This window comes from Batrachochytrium dendrobatidis (genome assembly GCF_000203795.2).
Source record: "Batrachochytrium dendrobatidis JAM81 unplaced genomic scaffold BATDEscaffold_10, whole genome shotgun sequence".
Lineage (NCBI taxonomy): Eukaryota > Fungi > Chytridiomycota > Chytridiomycetes > Rhizophydiales > Batrachochytrium > Batrachochytrium dendrobatidis.
Genome location: NW_006281108.1, coordinates 368,968 through 385,225, shown reverse-complemented (window position 1 = coordinate 385,225; position 16,258 = coordinate 368,968). Strand labels below are relative to the sequence as shown.

The 16,258-nt window shown below is 38.5% G+C and overlaps 5 protein-coding genes across 5 annotated transcripts; 1 reads left to right on the top strand and 4 right to left on the bottom strand.

The window, feature by feature from the left end:
* Positions 1-2,133: 2,133 nt before the first annotated feature.
* BATDEDRAFT_26531 (uncharacterized protein) lies at positions 2,134-3,177 on the bottom strand (the record flags this gene model as incomplete). The annotated part of the gene is made up of 1 exon (XM_006680630.1): positions 2,134-3,177. One exon carries the CDS (start codon positions 3,175-3,177, stop codon positions 2,134-2,136), a length of 1,044 nt encoding a protein of 347 aa, XP_006680693.1.
* Positions 3,178-4,236: 1,059 nt separating this feature from the next.
* Positions 4,237-5,671, bottom strand: BATDEDRAFT_13027 (uncharacterized protein; the record flags this gene model as incomplete). Its single annotated transcript, XM_006680561.1, has 5 exons — positions 4,237-4,802; positions 4,912-4,971; positions 5,042-5,198; positions 5,326-5,406; positions 5,543-5,671. The coding sequence occupies 5 exons, from the start codon at positions 5,669-5,671 to the stop codon at positions 4,237-4,239; spliced, it is 993 nt and encodes a 330-aa protein (XP_006680624.1).
* Positions 5,672-6,668: 997 nt separating this feature from the next.
* On the top strand, positions 6,669-7,437 carry BATDEDRAFT_12868 (uncharacterized protein; the record flags this gene model as incomplete). Its single annotated transcript, XM_006680543.1, has 3 exons — positions 6,669-6,822; positions 7,012-7,241; positions 7,348-7,437. Coding segments are annotated over 3 exons (474 nt in total), but the record flags the coding sequence as incomplete, so codon positions are not given.
* A 173-nt stretch (positions 7,438-7,610) lies between these two features.
* Positions 7,611-8,759, bottom strand: BATDEDRAFT_26528 (uncharacterized protein; the record flags this gene model as incomplete). The annotated part of the gene is made up of 4 exons (XM_006680629.1): positions 7,611-7,658; positions 7,775-7,908; positions 8,034-8,167; positions 8,458-8,759. 4 exons carry the CDS (start codon positions 8,757-8,759, stop codon positions 7,611-7,613), a joined length of 618 nt encoding a protein of 205 aa, XP_006680692.1.
* Positions 8,760-8,990: 231 nt separating this feature from the next.
* On the bottom strand, positions 8,991-16,121 carry BATDEDRAFT_35649 (uncharacterized protein; the record flags this gene model as incomplete). The annotated part of the gene is made up of 20 exons (XM_006680716.1): positions 15,669-16,121; positions 15,456-15,562; positions 14,368-15,371; positions 13,477-13,540; positions 13,320-13,391; positions 13,159-13,230; positions 12,987-13,058; positions 12,853-12,924; positions 12,712-12,783; positions 12,557-12,628; positions 12,374-12,443; positions 11,791-11,895; positions 11,590-11,697; positions 11,381-11,492; positions 11,075-11,271; positions 10,643-10,984; positions 10,076-10,564; positions 9,851-9,961; positions 9,295-9,750; positions 8,991-9,182 (listed from the first exon to the last, which is right to left on the bottom strand). The coding sequence occupies exons 1-20, from the start codon at positions 16,038-16,040 to the stop codon at positions 8,991-8,993; spliced, it is 4,161 nt and encodes a 1,386-aa protein (XP_006680779.1). The 5' UTR covers positions 16,041-16,121.
* Positions 16,122-16,258: the final 137 nt, after the last annotated feature.

Here is a 16,258-nt window from a genome sequence, read left to right as displayed (position 1 = left end):
TTGCATTGATCAAAGTGACCATCAATACTGTATCATGGACACTGATTGTGCGTATTTTGGTATATCCAGCGGCAAGTTGGAACATGTCATTAAACCACATCTGATGGATGAATTCCAAAAAACAAACATCCATGGCTGGAATACAAATGATACGGTATCATGGCATTAGCAAGCGAGATGCACTATTGTATGGGTGAAAAAACAAGGTTAGTACCAAAAGAATTAACAAGAAACGATAATCGTGAAACAGAAATACTTGAATGCTCTACAAAGCAACAACAGCCAAGAGTGTCAGCAATGAATTCAGAGTCAATGACAATCAAATCAATACTTGCACTTTGATCAACAGCGGAATGCAGTATTCAATCATAAGCGGACAAGAGTCGGATTTGAAACATTCCTACCCGAATTCTATAATATTTAAATGTTGGATGAATATGATGAAATAAATGAATTAGCACAACTGTATTGCAACCCAAATACTGGATTATCATCTGCCCACAAATTGCACTTGACATTTGACAAACAAATACCATTAAAAAATAAGCTTTTATTAATGAACAGGTGAGCCATCAAATAACAAGGCATATCAATCACTCTATATCATACAAGCCGATGATCGTGTATTCAAGCAACAAGCAGTGACAAATCAGTTTGATAGGGGTTTACAAATACTCACATTGGAATGCTGGCTATATACACTTAGATATACTTGTTTTGCGCTGTTGATGTGTTTAGTAGAAAGGCTTTCGTGTCTGTGTTAAAGTGAAAGTCCGATACAACAGATGCCATGGCTAACATATTGGATAGAAATCAACCAATGCTAATCCAAAGCGACAACAGAACAGAGTTCTTGAATATGACATTTCAAAAGTGATTAAAATCAGTGAATGTCAGACACATTACTGTTGACGTCAGTGACCATAAAAGGCTAGGTATTGTACAGAGATTCAGCAGGACTATTGTACAGTTGATCAATTGATCAGCATATATCAGGAAAGCAGAAACACACATATATACATTGTCGTTCTGAATGATTTGGTCTATAATTACAATCACGCTGTCAATAGAGTTACAAATGACACCTGAAAACATAACTCTGTAAAATCCAAGCTCTGTATACTGTAGGGCATCTGGATTCAGTGATTATTTTGGAATTGGTGACAAGGTCAGAATCTTGAAAGTGAAGGCTTTTCAGAAGGGATATGTGCCAACATTTATCAAATCTGATTATCAAATATATGCGGGAGATGGATACTCCTATCTACTACAAAACAATAAGGCAGTTCAGCTCGAGCAACGGTACAACATTTATGAATTACAAAATATTACTTGATTTTCCAGGTGCATTTGATACACCAGTATGAGAACGGCCATTGATCCAAACGGAGCGTCGGAACAAGCGTGAAATTGCCGAGTTAGTGGAATATACTCTTGAACCGCTACATGAAAAGACTAATGTATTTACATGAAATTATTGTGTTGGGTAATACTATACAATGAATTTTGAAATCAATACCACAATGAATATCTTGAACGCATACGGAATTGGAATCATTGCAACCCAAATGAAAATGAGCAATTGTGACAATGGTATCGAGACTATTATCAAAGAAACAAGGATAAAAACCAGAAAACATACAGATAGTACTATTCATTGAATTCCGATCTTGAGAAGGAGAAGGAGAGTAAAAAAAGGGTAAAGAAAGCAAAAACATAATTCCAGAACAATAAATAGAAACAATCACAAGTGCTTTATTCAAGCAGATATAAAGATACATTGATTAAACACGGAAAAGAGACTTGTTCATTCAGAGTAGATTAACAAGTGATTTCCACAACAATGGACATGATTGACATGATACCGAGTTGTCTCACCACAGTGTAAAAAGACTGCACTATCAGTTCCACGATCATTGGTAGCAACATCATCATCACTGGAATCTGAATGTGTCGTCAATTGATGAGAGATTGTTGGTTGACAAACTGTCTCACTGCAATGGAAAGAGACATTTGAGTTGCTTTCATTATTGCTTGAATTCAAGTGTCAACATCAACTGTTGGTATTCACACTCACTACAATGACAACTATTGCTGTAACAGAAACCAGTCTCTTGTAATGAATACACAACTTTATTGAACATTTTCAATAATCAAGGTAGCACTTGAGTCCATCCATTTTTCGATGCTCTTACTCCGGTAATCCACAGGAGTACAGCCATCGTCATCATCATATGGACAATACTCATCGTCAGATTCTACACCACCAGCCATACGCCAAATAAGACATGTTGTCTTGTGGAACTCTAGTGCGTTCCTGTTTGGTAGTCGAGTTGGATTGTTGTGAATGAAATACAATGCCATTTCATCGTTGGATTCAACTGCTTGTCGATTGTCAGTCCATCTCTCTTGCATATAGGACCGAATCAACTTGAGCACTCTAACAGTTCGTTCCCAATTCTTGTGTTTGTCACTTGTTGAGTCATTCGTCTCATTGATCACTTTGATCACCAGTTTGTCATCCACTACATCGACATATCGCCTTAGTTTACCGAATTGGCTATGGCACTTGATACACAACAACAGTCCGTTCTGTATTTGATGTTTCTGCGTCAAACCAGATCGTAGCAGGATGGATGGTTCGTTGTATGCCATTCCAATGTTCTTTTGGGATATGATGTGTGCTCCTTGCAAGGACAGCTTATTCCAGCAAAACAAGCAGACACTGTCTCTCTTCTCAACCACCTTGTTCAAGTCCTTGTGCTGTAGCTCACTCACTTTTGCAACATAGTCCAGATCATCAGCAGAGTTGGTTCTTGATGTTGGGTTTGATGAAACTGGAGTGTGCCAGCTGGATGAATCGTTGTAGTCTTTGTGGAATGGCAGTATGTAATACCCAAACATGTCATCAATGAATGTACAATGATGTTCTGGGTCTGCCAACTGGATCTTGGTTGAGAACTGCTGCTGCTCTGCAAATTGGTTGGCAGCCAGCAGGTTGTGCAGTCGAGTGATGTGTGAGGTTTCTCCCTCTTGGATGATTCCCAAAAACAAACCTCGTTTGTTGTCATCCTGCCATTCAGACTTGACTCTCTGTGTTGGTATGGCTTGAGTGCTGATTTGGTAGTATTCATTCAACAGTTGTGTTGTTGCTGTCTTTGTTGTTTCAATATTCATTTGATGTTGTTTTTTTGACAAAAGAATGAAACTCGAATCAACCAAAATAAACGCAGTCAACAATCAAACTGGACAATATTCACCAATAATCTTTTAAACTCGTACAGTTTGTACAGTGTTGTCATAAAAGTCATGGTTTGACACATTTTCATCAAGCTATCAGTGAGTATCAACCAACAAAACGGGTATCACTCGGTGTCTTGTATATACTACTGTCATGCGTTTGTAAAATAGCAGACTGAATGCACCACCAAAATACTCAATGAAATTCAACTAAACCAGCGGAATCTACGCCCAGTCTAATCAATATTGATGTGTTATGGATTCAAATAAATACCCAGCTCAATTTCCCTACTTGTTCATATTATAATCTTTTATTTCATCATGCCTATTCTGCGATTTTTTACAGCTGGTAAGCATTATATACACGAGCTATAAATGGTTTAAACGTGTAGACTAATATAAACTCTTGAATGGTATTCAAGTATGTGGTACTTCTAGTAGTGTCATCAGTGCAATGATATTGTCGGGATATGCATGGAGCAATCAACCATCCCAAGTTACTGTGAATCCTGATCGTTCACAGTTGATTGTGTCCATGTTGTGGGGGTTTCTAGTATGCATTTCAACTATTCTATTTCCGCTGGTCCATTTTATAAGACAATGTCTTTTATCCCATCATTCAGTACCTTGTCAAAAGAACCAACCAATCATGATTGACTACGTTGATGGCAAAAGTAAACCTACTGCTTCGCGAGTTATTAGAGTCATTACGGACATTATACTCTTTCTCGTTGGGTAAGCCTTTCAATCCATCTGGTCAAAAACTACATATTTCTAACCTATTCGGCATGCATACATAGAATCATTATCATGTCTGTCGAACTTAAGAAATACCAATGCAGTACTTTTAATCTACTATTCAGCTATACATGTGCTCAATGGAACTGCTCTTTAATAATGCTGATCATTACGTTGATACTGCTGGGTTTATCAATCGCTAGAAAGCTATGGAGTATGCATTGTAAATTTTATTCAAATTGAACCAAAAACAACCAACTATGCATTAAGCCGAATCTCGTCTTGATTCAATGTGCTGCTATTTTCCGACTGCTGTATTGACGCCTTCATCTGTTGTTCTTTGAGCATATTCTTGATATAAAACTCGCCAGCCTTGTAACTCGATCGCACAAGCGGACCACTGGCCACATACTTGAATCCCATCTGTTTAGCTACATCTGCCCAGTGCTGGAATTTCTCTGGGTGTACATACTCTGACACTTTCATGTGCTTAGTAGTGGGCCGCATATATTGGCCAAATGTCACTACATCTACATCAACCTTGCGTAATTCTTCAAGAGTATGTATAACTTCCTCGTCTGTCTCACCTAGTCCCAGCATCATAGATGTTTTTGTAATAAGATCTGGACGGACCTTTTTGGCATGCTCAAGGACAGAAAGTGATTGCCGAAATCCTGCCCGGCGGTCACGAACATATGGCTGTAGATTCTCAACCGTTTCAATATTGTGTGCATAGACATCTAATCCTGAAAGTGCGACAGTCTCAACATCGTCGAGATTTCCTCTGAAATCTCCAGTCAAACACTCGACCAGAATCTTGGGTGCTCTATATCACAAATAAAAATATATTAGATAAAACCCTAAATTACAAATTCAGTTACAGAGCATTTGGTTTGATTCAACAATTATGCTGCATTTTAATGCAAACTACACACTTTTTCTTGGTAAGTCTAACAGTGTTTGCAAAATGGCTCGCACCTCCGTCAGGAAGGTCTACATTTTAGTTATAAACCAACATGTCAGCTTGAATATAGAAACAAGACATAGCAATATTCAAGCTTACCATCGCGATCTACTGATGTCATTACAATGTAACCCAAGCCCCATCGAGAAATGGCTTCAGCTGTATGTTCCGGCTCATTAGGGTCGAGCGCCTTGGGTTTCCGATTGGTCTTGACAGAGCAAAATCTACACCCACGAGTGCATTCGTCACCCATTAACTAATTTAAATGACATTGCAAACACCAAAACGGAACAACACAAGTATTCAGGTCAGACACGGTCCGCAAGATGCACGCATTACAGTCGGTGCAGCATGCCAGAAATAAATTTAAATGTATGTCTTACCATAATGGTTGCAGTTGCAGTTTTTTCCTCACCACCACCCCAACATTCGCCAATGTTTGGGCATTTGGCTTCCTCACAAACCTAGCAGTACAATCGTTGAATTGCGATCATTCAGAAAATCAACAGGATACAATTAAATACAATTTCTATTGCAGCTATTCGTTCAATATCAAGCATCCATGATATATTCGACATCTAATACTCGGATTTAGATTACCGTATGGAGTTTCAAGCCTCGCAAATCACTTTTGATCTTTTTGAAGCTATCACCAACTGGAATATCTGTCTTGAGCCATTCTGGCAATTTTGTGTGTCTGTAACATAGGTATACAGCATTAGCAATCATGTTGGCAGTATATTTCACATCAGAATTTAAACCAGTCGGATATATTGTTTTGCATATAAATTTACTTTTTTTTTGTAAGCTGTTGAAGACTAGACGATCCATCCAGCTCGAGTGCCTCTTCCATTGATAGCTGGGTCGACTGAGAAACAAAGTCGCCAAGCCCAGGCCCGTTTTCAAGTCGTTTAGAAAATGCAAGTTTCTCTTGTTCAGCAGGAGCAGCAGATAATTTTGCGGTTGCATTTCCACGAACACAAAGAGGGCCAGCCTAATAAACAGTTGGGGATGGATTCAGATAAAGTGTGTCATAAACAATGAGTTAACATTGATTTTTGTCGAGTAGCCATGTCAATGCACACAACGAATTCAGTCAAATGGCCAATAATATGCTAGTCGTTTCATGTGTTTTAAAAATATACGATTCCAAAAGTGTGCTGACCTTAAACAGCAATGCTCGTGAATGGGCTGCAGAGTAACTTTCCAGTACAGTCAACCCAGAAACAGTCAATCTTTTCGGAAAGAGAATATGCATGATCCAGATGGGTAAAAGGTAGAAGAAATAAAAGTTGGCAACAATTGTTTATCCAGCAGGTGTTGGTCACGCCTTGAAAATTGGGTTATTCAACAACTTTTACCCAACACCAAAAACTTGAATAGGAATTATGGTATAAATGGCAATAAACCCTTGTAAAGTGATGGCTGGTTTTGGACTTGCCATTTCAAAGCTCTTGTAGTGTATTGCATACTATGTATTTCAACCACTCATATTTGCTTACAGCACTACTGTTTTTGGCAATAAACCAGATGATAGCAATGGACAAACTGGCATTTCCAGTCTATTGATATCTTACATGCTACTATGACGCGCCATGTCAATAGTTGCTATCCATCAGACCTGCTCGTTTAGTCTTGTCTAATTTCAACCCTGTCACTAACCTCTGCTAATGTATCTCTTCATACTGCATTCGAATGACAACTTATTTAGTCACAACGCAAGGATAAGAAGAAGCGTGCTGCACGTCAGAATTCGAATGTATTCGCCATGTTTGACCAAAAGCAGATTGGCGAATTCAAAGAAGCATTTTCCCTGATTGATCATGATAACGATGGCTTTTTGGACAAGGAGGATATCAAAGATATGCTTGCTTCTTTGGGTAAGAGCATGGTTTGTCATTGTATTGGTATCGATGGATTTTGGAATTGTAAACTACCCTTTGCTTTGAGTGATTTATTGAATCTGGTGCTATAATGGCAGCGTGGGATATGCATAGTATCTGACACCGATTTTGCACACATTAGACTGACACATTCAATGTTGCAACTGTTCTGGATATTCTATTTAGGTCAAAATCCAACGAATGAGTATATTGATAGTATGACCAGTGAAGCACCTGGAAGTATTAATTTTACAATGTTTCTGACTCTGATGGGAGAAAAAATGAGTGGGACCGATCCCGAGGAGGATATTTTACAAGCATTCGAATGTTTCGACGAAGGAAAAACTGGATTTATTAATGCCGAAGTGTTGCGTGAAGCCATGACTACCATGGGGGATCGCTTTACCGATGATGAGGTATTTTAATGTCTTGTATTTCCATCCACAAATGATTCATGTAGCGCTGCTTTATCTCTAAAATATCGAAACAGTAGAATTGACATACCGGTATGTTTGAATGCAGGTTGATATTATGTACAAGGGTGCTCCAGTTGGTCGAAATGATGGCTTCAACTATCGCGAATTTGTCAATGTGCTCAAGCATGGCGAATAACTGTCACAGATTAAAGTCTGATGCCTTTAAAGAGTAATAAACTCCATGTGGAACCTATTTTATGTGATCTGCCACCTTTTAATTCACACTAGGCTTGACTTGTTTAAATCAAAGATATGGCATCACACCAAAACTGGATATTCTGCAAATGATATCGAGATGCGCGAAAAGGTTTATTCATAATAGCATCCAAATACGATAGCAACGGCAAAAAGAGTTGCCTAGTCATTTCAAAAAGTATAAAAGTATAAAATATGTAATGTCAATAGTTGGCTGTCAGTACACTAGCGAATCATACGAATAGTTTAAACAGCACCAGTTTCAAGACACCACATACGTTTTTAAATGATGCAGATGCATAACTGTCTGTTGTTGTGTCCCAAACAGCTCTGGAAGCTACTTTGATTCCCTGGCCTTTAAACTCGCCAACATTCACATCAACAACAATCTTGTATCGATCCAGTTCCAACCCTTTATATATTATAATTTACATTCAGTATGTCGGGTTAAATCTGGTTTGGCATTTCCATAATTGGATATAATGGCAGTACGCACATCTACCAACTGAAATGAAAGCTATTGAGCAAAATCCTTACCTTTAACAGACTGCATGACATCATTAGCAATGGTTTTGACGAGCTCAGGAACAATATCGCAGTCATATTTGACTTTTGCCAGATGCTTTGCCAGTGTTTCTTCAATGATCAATTTGACTGTGTTGGTAGGAAACCTATGTCCAATGGTTTGAAAACATCAAAACTACAATCCGTCAGTATATGCTGCACCCATAGATTATTCTCTAGACTCGATAAATCACAATTTCTCCAAGTATCTTTTTTGAGCAATGTAGAATTAGATTAACCACATGAATAAGAAAATGACCATCCATGACTATTATAGCCCGTTTCATATACACTACTATCCAATAGTATAATTCAAACCGTGATACCTGCAGCTTTCTTTGTCCTGCACATTAGACTATATATTAAACTGCACACTTGGATAAATCTGCAAACATACCTCTTATCAGGCTTAAGCTTATACGTGTTTTCATAAACAATAGCAGTAGTGGGATTACTGCTAGTCTGCTCGGCAGCAATGGCGTTGTTTTTATTGGTTAAATTGCGAATTGACCCGTATCGAGATCCAGCAATATTTGCTTTAGAACCAAATAGGTTTCCTCTTGAGCCAGCTAGGTTCATTTTAGATCCTGCCAGATTCATTCTAGAGCCAACCAAACTAGCCTTTGAAAGTCCGACATTGACTTTGGATGGTCTGCGGCTTCCATCAGATAGATGAGCTGTTTCTGAATTTTCTGCCATGTTTGTTATATCTGTTTGCTGTACGATGTATGATGGATTCCAATATACTTTAGATGGACTTGAATGAGCGGGGTTTCTAGTGAACATTTGAATCGATATTGTCTTGCGCGTTTGACATGTTGTCACGTGTCAACTCATTTACAACCAGATTCATGTAAAAAGGTAAAACAAGGAATCTTTATTTTCAGCGATAAACTAGATTAGACAAGTCTCTTTAAAGACTGTCAGGGTTTATGCATGCAGCTCTCCTTCTTCCTCGGTCGAAGACTCACGAGCCTTGTCCTGCCGCTTAGAACGCTCACTCCGACTAAATCTTTCCTCATGATCAGCATCATAATGTCTGGAGCGCTTTTCCTTTTTGTAATTGGAGGAGCTGCGGTGGCCATCAGATATATCGGATTCCGATCCAGAAACAGATCGGTTCTTTATTCAAAAATGTTCAAATCACCAGTTAATAAAAGAATGACAATCGTGGATTAGACATGATAACAATGTACCAAGAATTCAACTACAATATACTGAACAAGCACCATACCTTGCGTTTACTTGAAACTGTACGACTACGGTCACGATATCCATCAACAGAGCCATTACTTGATCGAGGTGATATAGATCGGGATCGTCTACTGCGATAGTTTTGTCTGCGATCCCGTGAATTACGACTTATTTTACGACGCTTACCATCATCTTCCCCTTCTCCATCTTCAATATCTTCTCCATCTTCAATGTCATCCATGTCACTGGGATCGGCACCTTTGCTTTGGTTTTCCTTGAGTCTGACAATATATTTGTCAAATACCTCGCGTCTTTGACTTGCGTCCAATGCATCATATTCAGGTTTGCCTTGTACTCGACTCATTATGTTGGAAAACTCGTCATCCGTTTTGATTGGAGTACCCGGCAAATGTTTCAACAAAGATTTGAATGCATCCATCCGTTTTCGTAGTCTACGTTCATGATTCTTCTTTTCTTCCTTGATTCGAGCAAAAGCCTTGAATTGATACTTGGTAATACATCAGAACCAAGGTAAATCATGTTTACTTTTAATTACAAATCAGTTTCATAGATTTAAATATTTCAAATATACTTACGTCTTCAAATATATACCGTAGATGAGATCGATTGACTTGGCTTAGTTTTGAACTATGTTGTTTAATGAATTCATCAAACTTGCTTTTTGGAGTAATATCGATTTTATTATCCTAGAAATGTATGCAGTATGTGAGAGAAAATTCATTAATCATGTTGAATTGGCATAGGTAAACAGCACACACACTAGCTTGAATAATGAGATATAGAATAACTAGACAACTCACCTTGATATAATTACCAACAACCCGCTTGTCAAAACGATATTTTCCTTCAAGATCACAAATCATATCCCAAAATAGTTCAAGTGGGGTAGATCCAGGTTGGCCAAGAATGGCATTAAAGCGAGAATCTTCTTTGATGTGAGGATATACGTCCTTCCATTTTGCTTTTGCATGTATCAAGCCAGAGGAACAAAGTTCGTCTAAAAGAGCACGGACATCATCGCGAATCTTACGTTCTTTGCGTCGAATAGCACGTTGCCATGTATCGCGATCATGTCGAGCAGCAGTATCCAAAGTAATAACGTGGTCTTCAAATACAGTTAAAATATCCACGGGCTCCATTGCATTAAGATCTGCATCTGCACGGAAACCACCATGCTCAGACATAATGGCCTGTGCCTCTTTCCAAGTCGTTTTGTATGTAATTGGTAGTTCATTAAAAATGGCTTTTGCCTTTTCCTTATTTTTACGCCGTAATTCACGCGCAGCTTCCTGTAAATGAATTCAAAAAAGTTTAATGGGCTTCTAAAAATAGCTTAAATGCATAAACAGTAAAAGTCTAGTATATACCTGTTCAGTTTTGACAAGCTTATCAGTATATTCCTGATATACGAGTTGTCTAAATTCCTTTTCCACATTGGCAAAATCGCCTTCTTTTGCTAGTATAAAGGTAGCAGTCGCAAATGGGGTATTTCCAGTAATTTCAGGATGCGATTTAAACAAAGCTATAAGTGCAGCGCGATCCTTTTCTTTCTTTTCACGTCTAGCATCGCTTTGAGCTAAGCGAGTGTCTCGGCACCATTTTTCAAATGTTGCCTTGCGTTCAGCAAGTGTTCTAAGAGATCGATAGTATGGCTTGCTATATGTTTTTCGAATAACTGATTCCCAAGAACTTGTGCAATCAATGCCAGGCTATGCCATATGATTCCAAAACACACATGAGCCAAGTAGATCGACAATCAAACTGGCATCTATTGAATTTAAACAGTAAGCCAAACTTACTGTTTCACAAAGCATTTTCTTGAAAGCTTCTTCGGCTTCTTCTTTAGTTTTAAAATCAAGAACGATCTGTGCCACCGCGACTTGGGGAGTGTCAAGACCTAAGACAGCTGCTCCAGATGGATCGGGAATTTTATCGTTCTTTTCAATTTCTTTCTTTTCAACTTCCTCCTTTACTGCCATTTCCTTTTTGAGTTTTTCTGTTCACGCATTAAACCATTTCATCATACCAAAAAGATTTAATAGCCGTTCAAGCAAAAATGCTATTCAAACGTATACACTTTGGATCTCGTAAAACATAAAGCTCACCTTGAATCTCTGCTGGTAGATCCCACACAGTTTCTTTGGTTTCAGAATTGCTATAGTACTTTTTCCCTTCCGGAGTAGCGTATTCTTTCCAATGGGAAGCATCCAGTATCAGCTAAATCCAGTTTAAAATACGCACAGATTTATGAAAATCAGTTGGGTCATTCAATAGAATTATTGTCATCAGCATAGTATTCAAGAGTATAGCGTACCTCGAGTGGAGTTTTTAGTTCATCTGGCTTGTCCCATACGCTTTGCTGAGTAACACTGTTGAAATAATAAGGTTTTCCTTCGGGATTTTTGAATGCTGTCCATACAGACTAAAACATCATGCCACATGATTCAATCAGTGTTTAATTATTGAGATTTGAAAGTGATTGTGCATGCTGAATATCAATCAAGTATTGACTCACTGGCGTATCTGTCAATGCCGGAGATGCTGCAGGAACAGATGGAGGTTTCCAGATAGTATGAGATGGGTTTTGCATATGACCGTCTCTGTATCCTAATGGCATGAGCTAAATATGCGCATTAAAGATGGTGTCAAGTCAAGTTGTCAGTACAGATAACAGGACCAATGTGCGATTTCATATGCATTAAAAAGCAGATCTTTATCAGCACACAATCCATACATTACTATTTGCAGAGTCTCCGAGTTCAGAGTGACTATTCTGCCTATACGGTTGCTGCTGGTTTTTTGAGTTCATTTGGTTTGTTCACAAGAATGGTCGGCAACAAATATTCAAATTATTGTGAAAATGGTCACGTGATTAATTATCATATTTTCAGACTCGATCATAAATCATTTACACTCTTGAATATCTAGCATATACAGATCTTGTTTATTGTATAGTTAAAAGTTGAATATCAAGCTACTGAAATATCAAACTTAAAGTAGATATAGATTTAGCTTGCTATTCAATCACGCTAATTCATGGCCCGAAGTTGGTAGATAAAAGTCGGTATCGACGATAAAAGATGCCAGTCCATATTAACTTGAGTCAGAGATTGCATATTAGACAATTCTGGTGAAACATCGCCTGAAAACTCATTGTTGGAAAGATCCCTAGCAACAAACATGCCAAATACAAAAGGCAAAGCTAGAGTTAGTTGCCAATCCACACCAAACTCGAAGCTTTTATACAAACCAAACTTTAAACTACATCAAATCTTGCTTACAGTGTCTGGAGCTGCTTGAGATTACCCAATCCGCTAGGAATTCGCCCATTAAATTTATTTCCCTCCAAATCGCTAATGAATTGGTGATACATGCAAATTAATCAAATTAGTATACAATTCAAAGATATTGAATTGAGCAATATTGATAGACTTACACTCCCTTGAGCCTCCATAGTTGTCCAATCTCATTAGGGATTACTCCAGATAAACTATTGGTGCTTAAATTGCTAAAACCAATGGTGGAAATATCAGCCAAAAATTCATTCCAGTGCAATCGTATAATGGTCAATACTTACAGAAATTCAAGTTGGACAAGGTTAAATAGCGATGGTGTGATGGATCCAGATAGCTTATTACAACTCAAATCACTGCATGGTTGTTTAGAAAAGTCAAACGTTTCGATATTTATCAAAGGCACCATTCAACTTACAGATGCTTTAACTGATGTAGATTTCCAATAGATTCAGGTATTGACCCTGACAACTCATTATTGGTAAGATCACTAAAAAGTACAAAACAATTAAACACATGCATCCAAAGTATCAAGCATTTTTAAAAATAAAACTATATAGTTGCCAAAGCAAAAGCTCTATTATGCTTACAGTCGAGTAATGGAAGTCAGATTGCCTATCGTTGACGGAATATGTCCATTTAAACAGCAGCGCTCAATCCACCTACAATTTATATTCAATAAGTAAAGATGATGAATGGTACTAGCCATATCAAAGTCGCATATAAGAATTTAAAAATAACCACCACTTACAAGTGACCAAGATTTGCAAAAAGTACAATCTCGGATGGCAGAGGATTACGAATCGGCATGTTCAAAATGCGCCTAAACACCCAAATAAAGCAAGCAGCATTCTCAATAAATTAAATCAACAAGACCACAAAACGGCACAATAACAATATAAACATACAATTCATGAATGCGTCCATCATAACCAGCACGGAGAATAGGCTGTTTGACATTGTCCTCATTCACTGTATCAACAATATTTTGAAAATTTGATACAGTAATACCATGGGATTGTGCCCAGGAAGGAAATAGTCGTAACAATAAATCAATATCACTGCCACGTGCAGAAGCCGAGTAATGTAACGAAGGCGAAGAATTCGTGTAAGGAGCAACAAAACTGTTTGGTACCGAACCCCCGATATTAGCATAAGGCTCCAAATATCCTGATTTAGGCGATGATGGAAAATTTGCCAATGGACGTGGTGATGTGGATTGATGCACGCTAGAAGTAACAGTGTTGTACTCAATAGGCTGAGGAGAAACAGACATTTTGTATGCAGATTGAGTCAAGCCATTTGGAGTTCCGATCGTCTGTATATTTTGAAAAGACGAATAGCTGGATTGTTGTCTTTGCTGTTGAGTAGGATTTGCAAAAGAGGAGCTAGATGCATTATAAATAGTTTGACCATAAACCAACTCGGAAGCTTGGCTATTGTTCAAATTCAATTGTAAGCCAACTCCTTGAGCCAAATCTATTGGTCCTGTATAACCAGTCGAGCCTGCTGTACGCGTTGGGTAATCGGTCCTGTCAACTTTAGAATTGTGACGAAGTATAGCTGAGCTATTGTGTGAGTTGTAAGATGGAGGCTGCGCTGAAGGAGCAAATGAGCCAACAGTAAAGGAGCCTCTATCATCTCGATTGTAAGATGAACGCAATGGCAGAGCTTGAGTGGAATTGGACACAAAAGAAGGTGGAAAATGATTTTCATGCAGCTCTAAACAATAAAAAACATTGATTCAACAACACTTGACTAGATGATTGAATCGAAAAGGTATTGAATCGAAAAATTACCTGGATAAATGTGGGATAAACTTTGAAAGGAATCAGCATTAAAAGGCGGAAGACGCTTGGTATGCTCACGAGTAAGCCTGCTCATAACATGACCAAAGGTAGGACGCTGTTCTGGATCGTGATGCCAACAGCTTGTTACAATTTGCCATAAAGCATCAGAAACCCCTGGAGGTTGTTTCGGTCGACTTCCCGAGATAATGGCATCTTTAACCACATCATCGTATTTTTCATCAGGGAATGGAGCTTGACCCGATAAAATCTCTACACAAGTCATGGCAAATGAAAATACATCAGCTGGCGTGGCTGAAGTATAATCGGCATTATATTTTTCCGGGGCGATCCATCGAGTAGCAAAAGTCTGTGGTTCGTGATGGTTTTTGCTGTAGCAAAATTGTTTGAGTGACGCCATGCCAAAGTCGGACAAAGCAACTTCTCCATTCATCCCAATCAACACATTATTGGCCTTGAGATCTCCATGAATAATTGGATGAGACAAATCATGCAGGTATTTCATGCCGCTAGCAATCTGCAATATAATATACGTACGAACCGCCATTTCTGTTTGAGGGTTATCTCGAATATATGCTGCTGCGTCGCAGCGCATAAGAGGCATGACAATGAATGGATTATCAGCATTTACACAAACACGCCAGAGCTTGACAATATTGGGATCGTTTAGATTATACCAGATTGCAGCCTCTTTTTCTATGAGATCTGATGCATCGGTTCTGTGGGAAGAAGAAACCACCTTGACAGCAACTGTTTGGCCCTTCCAACGACCTTTGTAAATAACACCGAACCCACCTTGTCCAATCGGATTGCGATAATCTATTTCAACCTCGAAATTTTCCACAGTCCAGTCTTTACTTGACTTGAGACCTCGTGTGGATCTGTTTGAGATGTGGTTTCTAGCATTTTTAAGTAGGTTTTGAACTTGAGGACGAAGTTCAGGAGAAAAGTCGTCGATATCAAGACGGTCAATGTCTACAAGCGTTTCAAGAAGCCTAGAATGGGGTCAAACCATGTGTAAACAAAGTGTCAATAAAGCGGGTATTTGGATGTTGAATAGAGATAATCAATGCACTCACTGTTCATTAATCTGCATTTTTTCCAATGCTTGAAGTGTATTCATCTGATCATTTTTGATTTCAGCAACCATCTGATGCTGATCAAACTGAATTCTCAATTGCAAATTCTAAATGCAAATGAATGTTGAGCACATAGACAACGCAACGAATGAACATTAGACGATCAGCAAGAAAAGGTTGTATGGTTTTGTACAATGCAAATCATCCATATACCTGTGTGTATGATACTAGTTGCTGATCAAATAGTTCTAAACGACGAGTAATATCAGAATGCTTTAGAAACTGCCTGATAACGTTCATTCTGGTATGTCTATCAACATAATCCTCAATCTGCTCCATCAGTTTTTGAATAGCAGAAATATTGTCCTTGATGACTGCAGGAACATCACCATCGGAGCTTTTGATTTTGGCATGTTCATTGAGAGTGACCACAAACAGACAAAGTCGTTCACCAAATGCACGGAAAGCAAACTGGTTGGCTCTCATGCCCAGAATGCCAGTCGAAATAAGCTCGACAATATTGATGATTGGGCCAAGTAGAGGCACAGGAACCACCGTTTGGATCAAAGCGAGAATGTTGGCCATGGAAAAAGTAGAATCAAAGGCTGTAAGAGTATTGTCAGGACTGGAATGAAAGTGGGATGATTTGGATACAAAAGTCGATTGTTGGCAACAACGAATGAATCCAAATATTCAAGAGTTTAAGAATTTCAGGCAACTTGGAATACCGTTGAAAGCAGTCAAGATTCCAGCGAGAAATATTGGCCAAATTGTCTGGAATTTTGTCCAAAATCACAAAAGCT